This window comes from Geotrypetes seraphini, chromosome 1 (assembly GCF_902459505.1).
Source record: "Geotrypetes seraphini chromosome 1, aGeoSer1.1, whole genome shotgun sequence".
NCBI classification, from domain to species: Eukaryota; Metazoa; Chordata; class Amphibia; order Gymnophiona; family Dermophiidae; genus Geotrypetes; species Geotrypetes seraphini.
Window position 1 is genome coordinate 264,037,237 of NC_047084.1, and position 15,956 is coordinate 264,053,192.

The 15,956-nt window shown below is 45.0% G+C and overlaps 1 protein-coding gene across 10 annotated transcripts in view; it reads right to left on the bottom strand.

Annotated features, from left to right (window-relative positions):
* ADD1 (adducin 1) overlaps positions 1–15,956 on the bottom strand; it is a 251,869-nt gene that overhangs the window by 84,947 nt on the left and 150,966 nt on the right. For all 10 annotated transcript variants that reach the window (XM_033950494.1, XM_033950510.1, XM_033950502.1 and 7 more), the window contains exon 12: positions 9,521–9,610. In XM_033950494.1, the coding sequence (XP_033806385.1) occupies positions 9,521–9,610 (90 nt within the window). The remainder of the gene's footprint in view (positions 1–9,520; positions 9,611–15,956) is intronic.

The following is a 15,956-nucleotide window of genomic DNA, read 5'->3' on the forward strand; positions in this document are numbered from 1 at the left end:
CTCCATCAAAGAAGGTTCAAGCCATTTTGAGAGATCTGGTGGTAAAATTTGAACAGTAACTGGTTTGTACCCATACTATAATACAAAATGTCAATTTAGAATTCTGTCAGTTTGGTACACTGTAAAAGCTAAAAGGGCATAAAAATAGATTGAATACGTATATTGTGTATGAAAAAAAAAAAGTATGTCGTCACACTGACTTTTTGGCTTTATGATTAAGGATACTGAAAAGATCATATATCTTGCCTTCAGGAACGGTTTTCTAATCCCTGATATGATCCAGGAATATGGCAATAGAGATAGAAAAAAGAGAATGACACGATGACCCTTTCCTGCGGCTAAACACAGGTGACCACAGTAAAACTGCAAGAACGGATAACTTTTATATCTGTTCACCATCAGCATGGGGACAAACCTTTTCACCACTCCGTGGAGTGGTAAAAAGCTTTGTTCTCGCGGGGAACCCCACCCACCACAGCTCCCCAATATCACACCATTGCGTGTTTGGCGGCTCCCGGCCCTCCCCTCACTCGTAGGTTTGGCGGCTCCAGCCAGCTTCCCTCCCTCCTTGCTGCTGGCAGACACCTTATAGAGTGAGTTGATCTCTACACAGGCTGCTGGACAGTGCTCACAGCCTTCGCTCTGCCAGGCTCCTCCTCATGACGCAACTTCCTTTTTTCGCAAAGAGGGAAGGCCAGGAGCATCGTAGAGCAAGCCTGTGTTCGATGGCTTGCTCTGTAGGTTTGTGCTAGCGGCAGGGAAGCCATCTGGACCCGCTGGACCTGCGAACGATTCGCCTCCAGGTTTCACTTTAAAATCTAATTATGGCCTATGGAGGATCACTGGTGCACTTTCCCTCTGCCGTGGTCCCACCCCTCCTCTGATCTAACTTCCTGTTTTGGTCTGGGGCAGACCGCAGCAGAGGGAAAGTGCACTGGCGATTCTCTGCAGGCCGTAATTAGTTTTTAAAGTGAGACCGGAAGATGCTGGATGATGGTGGAGAGAAGGGGGAAGTATGTCAGCCTTTGGGGTGGCCCCTGGTGTAGCTATTAGAAATACACGGAGGGACGGAGGAAAGGAGGGTTCCAAAGAGAGAGGCATATGCAGGACGGACTGAGGGGGTGGTGGAGGGGAAGAAATAATGGGTCTGAAACAGAGGAGAGGGAGAAAGATGGTGGAAAATGGGATGGAAAGAGAGAAAAGAAAGGAAGAGAAGTTGGACTCAAGGTGTATTGTGCAGGGAGGGGGGGGGGAGATACTGGATAGCAGGGCAGTTGAGAAGAGAAAGGAAGATGATTGACTCTGGGGTGGTGGGGAAGGAGGGAGAGATGCTGGATGAAAAGGTAGTTGAGAAAAGGAGAGATGGTGGGATCCATTATTGTAACCGCTCTTTCATTCTTCAGGCCGCCAGCAGCATGAGTGAAGTAAACATACTGTCTTCTGCAGCTGGAAGTTTTCCCTCTATTACAGCTTCCTGGCCCCGCTTAAGCACAAAGCAGTAGCAGAGGGAAAGCTATACTTATGTTGCCAGTGGCCCGAAGAGTGCAAGAGTACTGCCTCATCAGATCCCATAAAGAATGCAGGGGGCGGGAGGAAGTGACGTCACCTCGCTGAATGGCAGCGTGAAGCAGAAGCTCCGTCGGGCTTTTGTGAAAATTTGCGAGTGGCGCTTCCACAGCATTGTTTCTTTGCCACTATTTTCGGCTGCCGGGGTTTCCCTGCTAATGGCGACTCGTAAACGACTGGACAAATTTAAATTTTTCGGCGACCTGCCGGAAAAATCGGGCCCGGAGGTGGTGAGTGGCATGGGCGAGAAAAAAAAGATGGCGGCCGGGCCGGCGATTCAGTCTGAGTCGGAAGACGAAGGCATCTCCGATCAGCGGGGGGAGGCTGGAGAGGCACCGAAAAAATCAATGGCTGCCTGGTTTACGGAGCTGAAAGCTGAAATAATTGGAGTGAGGGGAGATGTGTGGGCGGCGATTGTAGAGCTCCGTACAGAGGTCAGCGAGCTGGGAGCTCGTGTTTCAGCTTCTGAGGACCACGTGGCTGCTCTTAATACCACAGTATCCACTACCTCCGATGTTACGGGTCGCCTATCGACTGAGCTCCGGGAACTACAGGCACAAGTTGAAGACTTGGAGAACCGCTCTCGGAGATGCAACCTGCGGTTTAAAGGCATCCCTGAAACGGAAGCTTTCCGGGACAGTAAAGAGGTGGTAAGAGCCTTTTGTGCACATCTACTGAGGGTTGATGGAGCTGAAGTCCCTGAGTCTATCGTTTTGGTGCGGGCCCACCGCAGTCTGGGAGCTCCCAGGGCTCAGGGCACACGAGATATAATAGCCTGCTTTGGGGAGTTTACACTGAAGGAACGTATTTTATTAGCTGGCCGCAGACAAGCAGCTCTCCGATGGAAAGATCTGGCCGTGGGAGTTTTCCAGGATTTGGCGTGGTCTACTTTGCAGAAGCGCAGAGCGTTTAAAGATGTCACGCAAGTGCTGCGCTCTGGGGGCCATAAATATCGGTGGCTATTCCCCTTTGGCATATGGATGACCATTAATGGCACATCTCGGCGAGTGACCACAGTGTCGGAAGCTTGGGCGGAGATGAGAGCTCTGGGCTGCGGGACTCCGATGGAAGGGGACAGACCTCCGGCAGTAGCATCCACTTCTGCGCAAAGTGAGCCTTGGAGTACAGCGTTGCGCTCTGGCAAGAAATCTGCGAAATCCCAGACCTGAACGTGCTTGGACACTGGTAAAACTATTTTGATCTGCCTCGCTGCTGGGCTTTGACTGGGCCTGTTGAGCGCAGGCCATTGGAACTGCCTGGGAGACTTGGAGACATTGGTTTGAAACTGCTCCCTTTGAATGGGGCTTTTTGGTTTATTACGTACTGTTCTCATGGTGTAAGTTTGAGGTTGTATAGTTCTCTGGTTGTTGGGGTTTGGGATCTGGTGGGTTCAGTATTTGCAAGTATGGGTGTGAGGGGTTGGGGGAGTGCTTGGAAGATGAGTGCAGGATAGAGAGGGGTGGAGTGGCATATTGTGACTGTGGGGGAATTCATTTGTTGGAAGTTTCATTGACTTTATGGATGAGTGATGATTGCCTTTGGGGGAGGATTGCACTTTCTACACGCTGGCGAATCCTGAGGCTCGGGATTCGAAACAGCGCAGGGGAGGGGGGAGGGATCTGGGGGGGTTAGGGTGGGGGGCAGGACAGGGAAGGAGGGGGATAAGCTCTTCATTATAGGTTCGTGGAATGTTAATGGACTTAATAGTCCGGGTAAGCGCAGTATTGTAATTAAAGAGTTGGTACTCTTGCAATGGGATGTTTGTTTACTCCAGGAAACACATTTAAGGCCTCGAGATGTAGCAGTCCTACAATCTCCCTATTTTGATCAAATCTGGACCCATCAGGGGTCGGTGCTGGGGAAGAGGGTGGGAGGGGTGGCCATATTGGTTAGAAAAGGACTGGGTCTAGTGGTTCAACAAGTCTTTCGGGATGGGGCAGGGAGATGTTTGGCTATAGTGGCTACCTTACAGGGCTGTCCCATCACTATTATAAATCTGTATGGTCCCAACACTGGTCAAGCAAAATATTTTGGGTCCCTTAGAACTGAATTGGTGGGTTTTGTGAAAGGCTCTGTTTATCTGGGTGGAGATTTTAATGTTACCCCGGATGTTCATCTGGATCACTCTGTGGGAGGGACTCGTTCTCCGACTAGGGCCGCTAGAAAGGCTCTTCTTTCTTTGTTTTCTTCTCTGGGCTTGGTAGACAGTTGGAGGTTGTCTCATCCAGTGCAGCGATCTTACACTCACTACTCTCATGCACATAGATCGTATGCGCGAATTGATGGGGTATGGGTTCATCGTAATTCCTGGGGCGGGATTCGACAGGCCGAAATTGGTGCTATCCAAATTTCTGACCACGCGCCAGTGTGGGTAGCCTGTGCAGGTTATTGGGAGGGGGTGGGGCGTCGTTTTTGGAGACTTAATGAGTCTTTATTAAAAGATCCAGCTGTAATTCGAGAGGTGGGTGCGACCGTGGCTCAGTACCTTCAACATTATGATAACAATACGGTCACTGATGCGACTCTGTGGGATGCACTGAAGGTGGTGGTACGGGGCGTTTTTATTAAATGGGGTGCTCGCCGAAAACGTTTGCGGGCGCAGCGTTCTTTAGCACTTCATGAACAACTGGAGCGATTGACGAAGTTGCATCAGAGACATCAGGACCCCTTAGTATATGAACATCTTGTTAAGGTTCGTGCGGAACTCTCCTTACTACAGATGGAGGAGTATGAGTTCTTGCGGTTGCACCTACGCTAAACTGTTTATGAGTATAATAACACACCTGGATCTCGCTTAGCTCGACTTATAAAGCTGAAGCAGGTGAGAGCGACTATTACAAAGATTTGGGATACTGCGGGCACTGTGCATTGTACCGATTCGGCTATTAGCTCCGTTTTCCTCGATTTTTATTCAGACTTGTATCGGCCATCGGTGGGGCAAGATTCCACTGCCATTGAGGGGTACCTTTCTGCGTTGCGGCTGCCGCAGCTTTCGGACACTGATAGAGATTTGCTTAATGAGCCTATTGAATTAGGGGAAGTGTTGGGAGTCATTGCTAATTTGAAGTTGGGTAAATCGCCCGGGCTAGATGGGTATACTAATCAATTTTATAAACTTTTTCGTGAGATTCTGGCTCCATTATTGGTCCGCGTAGCGAATGGAGTACGGGGAGGTTCCCCGTTGCCCAATTCAATGGCGGAGGCAGGGATTTCGGTCTTGCTTAAGCCGGGCAGAGATCCTATTGGGTGTGGGTCGTTTAGACCGATTTCGTTGTTGAATACTGATGCAAAAATTCTAACAAAAGTTTTGGCTCTTCGTTTGGGAAAGGTACTGCCATCTCTGGTACATTTGGATCAATCTGGTTTTATTCAAAAGCGGAAGGTTTGTGATAATATTAGACGAACGTTGCATCTTTTGTGGGCTGCACAGCGGACTTCTGCAAAAGTTACCTTTTTGGCGATTGATGCAGAGAAGGCTTTCGATCAAGTGGCATGGGAATTTTTATGGCAGGTGATGCATCGGATGGGGCTGGGCTCTTTCTTTTTGGCTTGGGTGCAAGCCTTTTATAGGGCTCCTAAGGCTACTGTGCGTATTAATGGGATTTATAGCGAATTTTTTTCCATAGGGAGAGGCACTCGACAGGGCTGTCCTTTATCTCCCTTGTTGTTTGCTCTCTCTATGGAACCCTTAGCCATTCGTATTCGGGAACATGGGGATTTATTGGGGGTGAAGGTGGGAGATTTTGAACATCGTTTAGCACTGTTCGCCGATGATGTGTTGTTGTATGTTCGGGACCCGGAGGTTTCATTGCCGATTCTTGTTGACCTTTTTTTGGAGTATGGGAGGGTTTTGGGATTTACGGTGAATATGGATAAATCTGAACTGTTGAGTGTTACCTTGGGAGACGAAGACCAACGTCGTTTGGCTGTCCGGTTTCCTTTCCGTTGGGCGCCTGGGGTTATCCGTTACTTGGGGATTCGTTTACCTGCGGACTTATCCCAATTGTTTACTGTTAACTATGCGCGGCTTATTCAACAGATCAGGAATGATATTCAACGCTGGAATGGGTTTTGGTTGTCATGGTGGGGTCGCATAGCAGTTCTTAAAATGAATGTTTTACCCCGCTTGCTTTTTCTTTTCCAAACATTACCGATTTCGGTCCCTACTCTAGTTTTGAAACAGTTGCATACTCTGTTTTTTCGCTTTATTTGGCAGGGGAGGCCTTCTCGTATTTCTAGGGCCGCTCTGTGGGCGGCCAGGGCCAGTGGGGGGTGTGCGGTACCGAATTTATTTTGGTATTTTCGAGCAGCTCAATTGCGACTTTTATTGGATTGGGAGATTGCAGAGTATAAGTTGGCGGTCCGTCTGGAACAACACTTTGTGGGGCGCCCCTGTTTGAAGTATTTGCTTTGGTCTTCTTCCATTGGTACTAGGAGGTTCGTGGTTCCGGGAAATCCGTTTCTGGAACATCTTTTGAAAGTGTGGTGTGATACCCGTTGCCGTTGGGGGGGGGGGGGTTCCGTCGATTTTGGGGGCGGTGCGGGAGGAGCTCCTGTTCCCCGCTGGAGGGGAGAGTTCTGCATTTGTGCGGTGGGCACAATTAGGGTTGCATACTTTTTGGGATGTGCTTCAAAAGGGGGTCCTGATGTCTTTTGAGACCTTCCGGCTTAGTGCTGCCTTGCCCAGAGGCGATTTTCTAGCCTATTCTCAAATACATCATTTTCTTCATTCGCGGGAGTGGGATCGGGGGTCCTTTCAGTCTAATGATCCCTTTGCTCACATGTGGTTCACTCTTAAGAGCCTTCCTAAGCCTATCTCTGTTCTTTACCAATATATTCGGGGCTCCTATTCCTTTCCGTCTCTTTATCAGCGAGCTTGGGAGATGGATTTAAACTGTACATTTTCTGTTCAGGAGTGGGCTCTGATCACTACTGAAGTCGGTAAGGCCACCTCGTGTGCACTCATTAAGGAAAATGCCTTCAAAGTGGTACTGAGGTGGTATTATACGCCGGAACGTCTGCACCGTATGTATCCCGGTGTTTCAGCTTTGTGTTGGAGATGTGGGATGGCCTTGGGGACATTTTTGCATATCTGGTGGGCCTGCCCCATCCTACAGCCTTTCTGGAGGCAGGTGGTGGGGTGTTTATCACAATTGTTACAAATATTATTGCCTTTTTCTCCGCAGGGGTGCTTGCTAGGCCTTTACAATGTATGTTTATATTCCTGGCAAACTAAGATCCGATGTTGGGGCCTGACGGCGGCTAAATGTTTGATAGCAGCTCATTGGAAGCAGGGGCAGGCGCCCACCCAATTGGAATGGACTGTTAAACTTCAGTTTATTCGTAATATGGAACTGTCTATAGCAAAGCGTCATGGCTATTATTATACTTATATCCGGACTTGGACACGAATCCTTGATAAAATTACATCTTTGTCTTGAGCTTATTTCTGTGGGGGGGAGGTTGAGGACTGAGGGGGCTCTCCTGAAGAACCAACTGGGGGCCCTCTTTGCTGGAGGTAGAGCTTGGGGGTGGGGGGGGAGGGATTTGTGGAGTTCTGGTTGCTGCTGGGTATCAGGGGCTTGATTGTATAGTTGGGGGTACTTCTGTGATTTGTAGATTTATTGCTGTGCTCTCTGACTGATGGCTGTATGTTCTGTTGTCCATGATATTCATGGTATGGTTTGTATATTTCCAAAACTTTTCAATAAACATTTATTGATTAAAAAAAAAGAATGCAGGGGGCCACCGGAGGTTCTTTGGGGGAGGGGGGGGGAGTTAGGGAGTGGTCATTAGAGAAATGCTGGACGAGGATAGAGACAAAAAAAGGAAAGATGCCAGACTTCCTGGAAAGGGGAGGACAGAGATGGAAGATGGATGATGAGCAAGAAAAAAAAGAACGCCAAATGGGCAGGAAACCCTGGCAAGCGAGTTATCAGAAGACAAACAGAAACCAAAGCCTGGGACCAACATGAATTGAATAATGACCAGACAACAAAAGGTAGAAAAATAATTTTATTTTCTATTATTAGCATATATAAAAACTGTCATTAGAATATGTAATAACTGAAATGTTTATTAGAATATATAATAACTGAAATGTTTATCCTGCCAGTGCTGGTGTTAGACATGGTTAGGGTCCAGGGCAGAAATTTGAGAGGGGACCCCCAAGACCCTTTACTAGCCCATGCCATCTTCAGCTTCGAGCAGGCTTAAGGCTTTCTCTAGTCAGGGAGCAGTTGCTCTAATTGCACTCCTTGGTTTAACACCATTGCTGGCATGAGTGATCTTTATATTTTGCACAGTATAGGAGGAAATGAATCTTTTTATTTCTTTGGTGTTGTACTATATGGAAGGCGTGGCTTCTTGGGATTTTGGTTTAATTTATGTTTAGCATTTTTGGTCAGTTATTATGTATTTGGGCATTTGTGTTCTGTGTGTGTGACTGAAGTATTCTGTTAGGATGAATTTTCTATGTAGCATTCAGTTTTCCTGATAGTGGAGGGGATATTGTGAGGGGAACTGGGTTTTATTGATCCTTTTTCTGTATTTATGATTTATAAAATGACAGTTGTACAGCATATTGTTCCTTTTTATATTTCAATAAAATGATTTCAATGTAAAATAGCTATTACAGACTTGTATGGATGGAATCAGACAAAGCCCGTGGGGGTGGGGGCAGGGCAAGGACGGGGTCAGAGTCCGCGGGGACAATTTTTCCCCCCGCATCATTCTCTAACAGAAAAGTGGTTTTCAGATGATATAATATATACTTGGATTTATACTGTTTGGAGGTGGAGTTTTAATTGTCAGACCTGCTATTTTATATGAAGTTTTCAACTGTACTCCACTTTGATGCTCAGAGCAAAGAGTAGCTAATCAAATTTTAAGTCATTCAGTTAAGACACAAGCACTTGAACTTTTAAGTCAGCTGTGAATATGCTGTTGATCAACAGGATTTATTCATGGCACAAAGGAAGCTTACTGATCTGCATGTCATTTTTATTTGGACAGTGTTACATTACAGCATAAGGGACTGCTGCTGCAGACCATTATGTTTGTTAGAGTTTTTTGAGAAGCTCAGAATGCTGTTTTAAATAAGCAAGCCACAAAATCAGTATTTTGGCTCAGCATCCTACTCCTTCATACTGGTACTCCTTCTCTCCCTATCAGAATCTATGGCCAGTCAGGGAACTTGTCAGCAGGAGTTGCCATATAACAAATACAAAATGGAAGTTCATGGATTTTTGTGGGTTTTTTCCCCTGCTTGACAGCTTCCTCTTTTGGGTTTTCACCCAAACAGAAGTGGTCGTTATTTCAACTATGGTGTATTCAGCCTCCATTTACAGCTATTCAGGGGTTTTCCATTTATTTTTTATAAAAATTTCCTCCAAGTCACCTTTGTGCTTGAGAGCCATGGATTCCCCTTGAGTCAGCTAATAGAAGTCACTAATGCATATGGCTGTGGCTCCCCTCTACCTCAAATCAACACATGTAACACATTTTAAACATAAAAATGTACTCAAACACCTTAAGTAATAAATCACAAGTTGTCAAATTTGAAAACAATCATCAGGAACAGAAAAAGCAATTATGTGTTTAGAGATTCCCCATTCAAGTAAAACGGTTTTGGAAAACTGTATAAAAATTACCCTAAGCCTGACTAGTGTTCAGCATAACTGTAAATATCAGAGCAGCGTTCATATCATGCACTACTTTAGCAATGGATCAAGAAGCATCTCTCATTGACATGCTTGCACTACACAATTAAAGCTCTGTTAATATTGTTCTTAATAGATAAAAAAAAATCCTGAGCTCTTTTACAAACAAAATGAGTTGCCTCTCACACTTACCTTACAAATAGATAATCTCTGCCAAAGAATAATTTTATTGTGACACGTTAGTGTGACATAAGATACACATGTTTATTTTCATGAATATTTTGTACACTCACCTGTACAAAACTTCTGTCCACCACTACGCCACAAAGAACCTGTGACTGTGGGCCAGCAGTTTTAATGTCTTGCAAATTCTGCTCCCGAATCTAGAAAGAGAAAAATAAGAAGCAACTAAAATATTTTCATGATGCTTTTTTTCTTTTTTAACACAGTAGATGACAGGATAAAATGGGACCTGGCTCATCCAGTCTATCCAATTCTTCTGTCCACATTAGTAAGCATACAGCTCAGCTGCTTGCAAGCTAACATAGTAACATAGTAGATGACGGCAGATAAAGACCCGAATGGCCATCCAGTCTGCCCAACCTGATTCAATTTAAATTTTTTTTTTTTTTTCCTTCTTAGCTATTTCTGGGCAAGAATCCAAAGCTTTACCCGGTACTATCCTTGGGTTCCACCTGCCGAAATCTCTGTTAAGACTTACTCCAGCCCATCTACACCCTCCCAGCCATTGAAGCCCTCCCCTGCCCATCCTCTACCAAACGGCCATACACAGACACAGACCGTGCAAGTCTGCCCAGTAACTGGCCTTAGTTCAATATTTAATATTATTTTCTGATTCTAAATCTTCTGTGTTCATCCCACGCTTCTTTGAACTCAGTCACAGTTTTACTCTCCACCACCTCTCTCGGGAGCACATTCCAGGCATCCACTACCCTCTCCGTAAAGTAGAATTTCCTAACATTGTCCCTGAATCTACCACCCCTCAACCTCAAATTATGTCCTCTGGTTTTACCATTTTCCTTTCTCTGGAAAAGATTTTGTTCTACGTCAATACCCTTTAAGTATTTGAACGTCTGAATCATATCTCCCCTGTCTCTCCTTTCCTCTAGGTTATACATATTCAGGGCTTCCAGTCTCTCCTCATACGTCTTCTGGCGCAAGCCTCCTATCATTTTCGTCGCCCTCCTCTGGACCGCCTCAAGTCTTCTTACGTCTTTCGCCAGATACGGTCTCCAAAACTGAACACAATACTCCAAGTGGGGCCTCACCAATGACCTGTACAGGGGCATCAACACCTTCTTCCTTCTACTGACTACGCCTCTCTTTATACAGCCCAGAATCCTTCTGGCAGCAGCCACTGCCTTGTCACACTGTTTTTTCGCCTTTAGATCTTCGGACACTATCACCCCAAGGTCCCTCTCCCCGTCCGTGCATATCAGCTTCTCTCCTCCCAGCATATACGGTTCCTTCCTATTATTAATCCCCAAATGCATTACTCTGCATTTCTTTGCATTGAATTTTAGTTGCCAGGCATTAGACCATTCCTCTAACTTTTGCAGATCCTTTTTCATATTCTCCACTCCCACTTCGGTGTCTACTCTGTTACAAATCTTGGTATCATCTGCAAAAAGGCACACTTTTCCTTCTAACCCTTCAGCAATGTCACTTACATACATATTGAACAGGATTGGCCCCAGCACCGAACCCTGAGGGACTCCACTAGTCACCTTTCCTTCCTTCGAGCAACTTCCATTAACCACCACCCTCTGGCGTCTGTCTGGCGACAGCCAGTTTCTGACCCAGTTCACCACTTTGGGTCCTAACTTCAGCCCTTCAAGTTTGTTCAACAGCCTCCTATGAGGAACTGTATCAAAGGCTTTGCTGAAATCCAAGTAAATTACATCTAGCATATGTCCTCGATCCAGCTCTCTGGTTACCCAATCAAAAAATTCAATCAGGTTCGTTTGGCACGATTTACCTTTTGTAAAGCCATGTTGCCTCGGATCCTGTAACCCATTAGATTCAAGGAAATACACTATCCTTTCTTTCAGCAACACTTCCATTATTCTTCCAACAACTGAAGTGAGGCTCACCGGCCTGTAGTGTCCTGCTTCATCCCTGTGACCACTTTTATGAATAGGGACCTCATCCGCTCTACTCCAATCCCCAGGAATCACTCCCGTCTCCAGAGATTTGTTGAACAAGTCTTTAATAGGACTCGCCTGAACCTCTCTGAGCTCCCTTAGTATCCTGGGATGGATCCCGTCTGGTCCCATCGCTTTGTCCACCTTCAGTTTTTCAAGTTGCTCATAAACACCCTCCTCCGTGAACGGCGCAGAATCTAATCCATTTTCTCGTGTAACTTTGCCAGACAATCTCGGTCCTTCTCCAGGATTTTCTTCTGTGAACACAGAACAGAAGTATTTGTTTAGCACATTTGCTTTCTCCTCATCACTCTCCACATATTTGTTCCCAGCATCTTTTAGCCCAGCAATTCCATTTTTTATCTTCCTCCTTTCACTAATATATCTGAAAAAATTTTTATCTCCCTTTTTTACATTTTTAGCCATTTGTTCTTCCGCCTGTGCCTTCGTCAAACGTATCTCTCTCTTGGCTTCTTTCAGTTTCACCCTGTAGTCCTTTCTGCTCTCCTCTTCTTGGGTTTTTTTATATTTCATGAACGCCAACTCTTTCGCCTTTATTTTCTCAGCCACTAGGTTGGAGAACCATATCGGCTTCCTTTTTCTCTTGTTTTTATTGATTTTCTTCACATAAAGGTCCGTAGCCATTTTTATCGCTCCTTTCAGCTTAGACCACTGTTTTTCCACTTCTCTTATGTCCTCCCATCCTAACAGCTCTTTCTTCAGGTACTTTCCCATTGCATTAAAGTCCGTACGTTTGAAATCTAGGACTTTAAGTATCGTGCGGCCGCTCTCCACTTTAGCCGTTATATCAAACCAAACCGTTTGATGATCGCTACTACCCAGGTGAGCACCCACTCGAACATTAGAGATACTCTCTCCATTTGTGAGGACCAGATCCAATATCGCTTTTTCCCTTGTGGGTTCCATCACCATTTGTGTGAGCAGAGCCTCTTGAAAGGCATCCACAATCTCCCTACTTCTTTCCGATTCCGCAGACGGAACATTCCAGTCCGCATCCGGCAGGTTGAAATCTCCCAACAGCAGACCCTCCTCTTTCCTTCCAAACTTTTGGATATCCACAATCAGATCCTTATCAATTTGCTACGATTGAGTCGGAGGTCTGTAGACTACACCCATGTAGATAGAAGTTCCATCTTCTCTTTTCAGAGCAATCCATATCGCTTCTTCCTCTCCCCAGGTCCCTTGCATTTCGGTCGCTTGGATATTGATCTTTACATAGAGAGCTACTCCTCCACCTTTATGACCATCTCTGTCCTTCCTAAAAAGATTATATCCCGGTATGTTTGCATCCCATCCATGTGATTCACTGAACCATGTCTCTGTGATAGCAACAATATCTAGATCTGCCTCTAATATCAGGGCTTGCAGATCATGAACTTTGTTGCTTAGACTGCGAGCATTTGTGGTCATCGCTTTCCAGCTATTTTTCAGCGATAATCTCCTTTTTTGTATGGATTTTTGTGTCGTTGCAATACTAAGAAATGAGTTGCTGATATTGCTTATGTTGCAGCCTTTACTACTATCACATCTTTTCTTTTGCCGGGGGTGGTCTCTATAATTGTCCTTCGTACATACACCACCCCCACCTTCTAGTTTAAATGCCTAGAAAAATATTGTCTAAATTTCTCTGCAAGGTTTCTTTTTCCTGCTGTAGTAATATGTAGCCCATCAGTGCAATATAGCTTCTTGTCCTTCCATGTATTTCCCCATCCTCCTATGTACCTGAAGCCTTCTTGATGACACCAGGCTCTGAGCCATCTATTAAAGTCCTCTGTGTTTTTCACTCTTTGCTCTCCTTTTCCATATGCAGGCAGTATCTCAGAAAAAGCTAAAGTCTTTACAAAAGGTTTCACGCCCTCACCAAGCTCCCGAAAAGCTTTCTGTGCTGCAAGTGTGGAGTTGTTGGCCAAGTTATTTGTTCCCAGATGGATAACAACATCAGTGTTAAAATCCTTAGTTTCTTCCTTAATTATAGTCAGTATTTGCCTGGAACTCCTGGTAGCTGAGGATCCTGGAAGAATCTAGGACTGTCTTTTGTTTTTTATTTATTGAGATTTATTAAACTGCCTTTATGAAGAAATTCACCAAGGTGGTCTACAGCAAGTATAGTTTAACATACAACTTAGAACATTGTTAACAGTTATTAATAGTAAAATGACCAAATAAAAAGATACAGTAAATGAGGCAAACATGGAAACTTCAAATTGAAACTAATAGGATTATTATGAAACAGTATAAGAAATATGATTAATTTACACAGCTATTAAATATGTGTAACAGAAATATGTCAGTATAATACAATACTATAATAGCATGGGAAAATATTCAAATGAAAACATAATATGATTAACATAACCCTAATTTAATCAGCTATATGTGCGTTGCGCACTACCTGTGTAAGCTCACGGCAAGTTCCAGAGAATAAAAGGGAGTGCATTAGGGCAGGTTAGGATCATGGAGGTTGGTTAGAAAATTAGCAGGAAGGATATAGGAAAAGATCAGACATAATAGAACGAATATACAGAATGATTTGTGTAGAATTCAGGTATCAAAGAGAAGGGTCTTTAGTTTCTTCCGAAATAAGGTGTAGCTAGATTCTGTTCCAATTGTTTCAGTGAGATCATTCCAAGTTTTCACTCCCAGGAAGGTGAGCGCGGAGTTGAGTATTTGCCTATACTTGAGATTTTTTGATAGGGGCGATTTAGTTGTGTGTCATGTTAAAGAGTTCTACCAGAGGGAGACCATGCCATTGAGAAGAGTTGGATAAGAGGAGCAGCTGAGTTTCCGTAGAGTATGTGATGTATTATGCAGGATGTTTTGCATTTTATTCGAGATGGGATACGTTGCCAATGCAGTTGCTTGAGGTAGGCGGAGACAGGCGGAAACCCACATAGCATACCCATAACATTCTGCTGGTGCACTGAATGGGTTTTGGGGGTCTGGGCCTTTGTTGTGTGGGGTACCATGAGGGATTGGAACTGTCAGTGGGAAATGTGTTATGAATTGCTGAAAGGCTGGTGAGGCATAGCACCGGAAGGATTTGAGTAAATGGGAATTTCATCTTGAAGGTCTGGAAGGTAGAAGGAGTTAGATTAGAGTACAGTGGCTGGGTTCTTCAGGATGGCCTTTGGGCCATTGAGACTTCAGCCTGAGGTAGCAAGATCTGTGTTGGAGTCAATAGCGTTGTTATACTAGTTTTGCAGTTTGGATAGATGTTGGTTCCTACCTTCTAGTCCGGTTGGAGTCTCAGCGGGAGGTGGGAGGATTTGGAGATTAGCTGGCCTGCTGGTTGCTGGGTGGTCTGTTGGTGTGGTGCAGGGGAGATGGAATGGACCCTTTATGGCTTTGCTGGTATGTTCATCTTGGCCTCTTCACTTTGTGAGGCGTCACTGCTCTCAGTCACTTCACAAAGGAGCGCGCATTAGGCATCACGCCAAGTAGCAACGTGTCTCTAGGCGTGTTGCAAGGGACGTCAGGGGCAGAGCCCATCTCCCACGCCGGCCCCACTTCCTCCCCTTGCGGCAGATAGTTGGTTTCTCGCTGGGGCAGCTCCAGATAGTAGTGGATCTGCCCTGAATAACTTGAAAAAAGGTTCTGCTGATTTTTAAATCTGGCACCACAAGGGATGTTTGGGGGCAGAGCCCATCTCCCACGCCAGCCCAACATTAGAACATTTGAATAACTTACCATGTGGCTGAGGGACCAGATAGCAGTTACTTACTGTGTTATTCATCACTCTCAACAACATTATGTCTGACTAGTGTTTAAACCCATTACATTAACCACATAGACTCCCTAGTCAAAAAAGGGTTTTTCACCCTCTGGAAACTTAGGTCCATTAAGGCGTACTTCCACACCTCTGCTTTCAGAATTCTAGTACAATCACTAATACTAAACCACCTGGATTATTGCAACATCACCCATCTGACAATCCCCCAGAAGCAAATGCAAAGACTACAACTGATACAAAATGCAGCAGTCAGGATGATTTTCGGGCTGAAGAAGTCCGATCACATAACTCCTTCCTACCGACTCCTACACTGGCTGCCGATGGAGGCACGCACGAAGTTCAAGCTAGGATGTCTCTGCTTCAAAGTTTTAAATGGTCTAGCCCCAAAATACATTACAGACCTCTTCTCATTCCCAACCAACAGACATGAAAGAAAAACACACATGAAATTTGTCTCCCCACCAGCTAGAGGGTGCAAATATAAGAGACACCATCAACAACTGCTATCGTATCAAGCAGCCATATGGGGTAAAGACCTAGAAAAACTAATTACGCACACAAACAACTATGAAGAATTCAGGAAACACCTAAAAACTTACCTATTCTTGAAATACCTAGGTAACGAACCGGAACATCAGCCCCCCTCGTAACATCATCACATACTTGAACCTGTAAATTGGTAACCCTAACCCCTAATCACTAACTATGAACACTCCATTCAATCTACGGATTATTTCTACTTCTGTATAAATAGCTTGGCACCTCCCGGCCTTGCAGCACACAAACTGTAGTTAACAAAATTAATGTTATCAG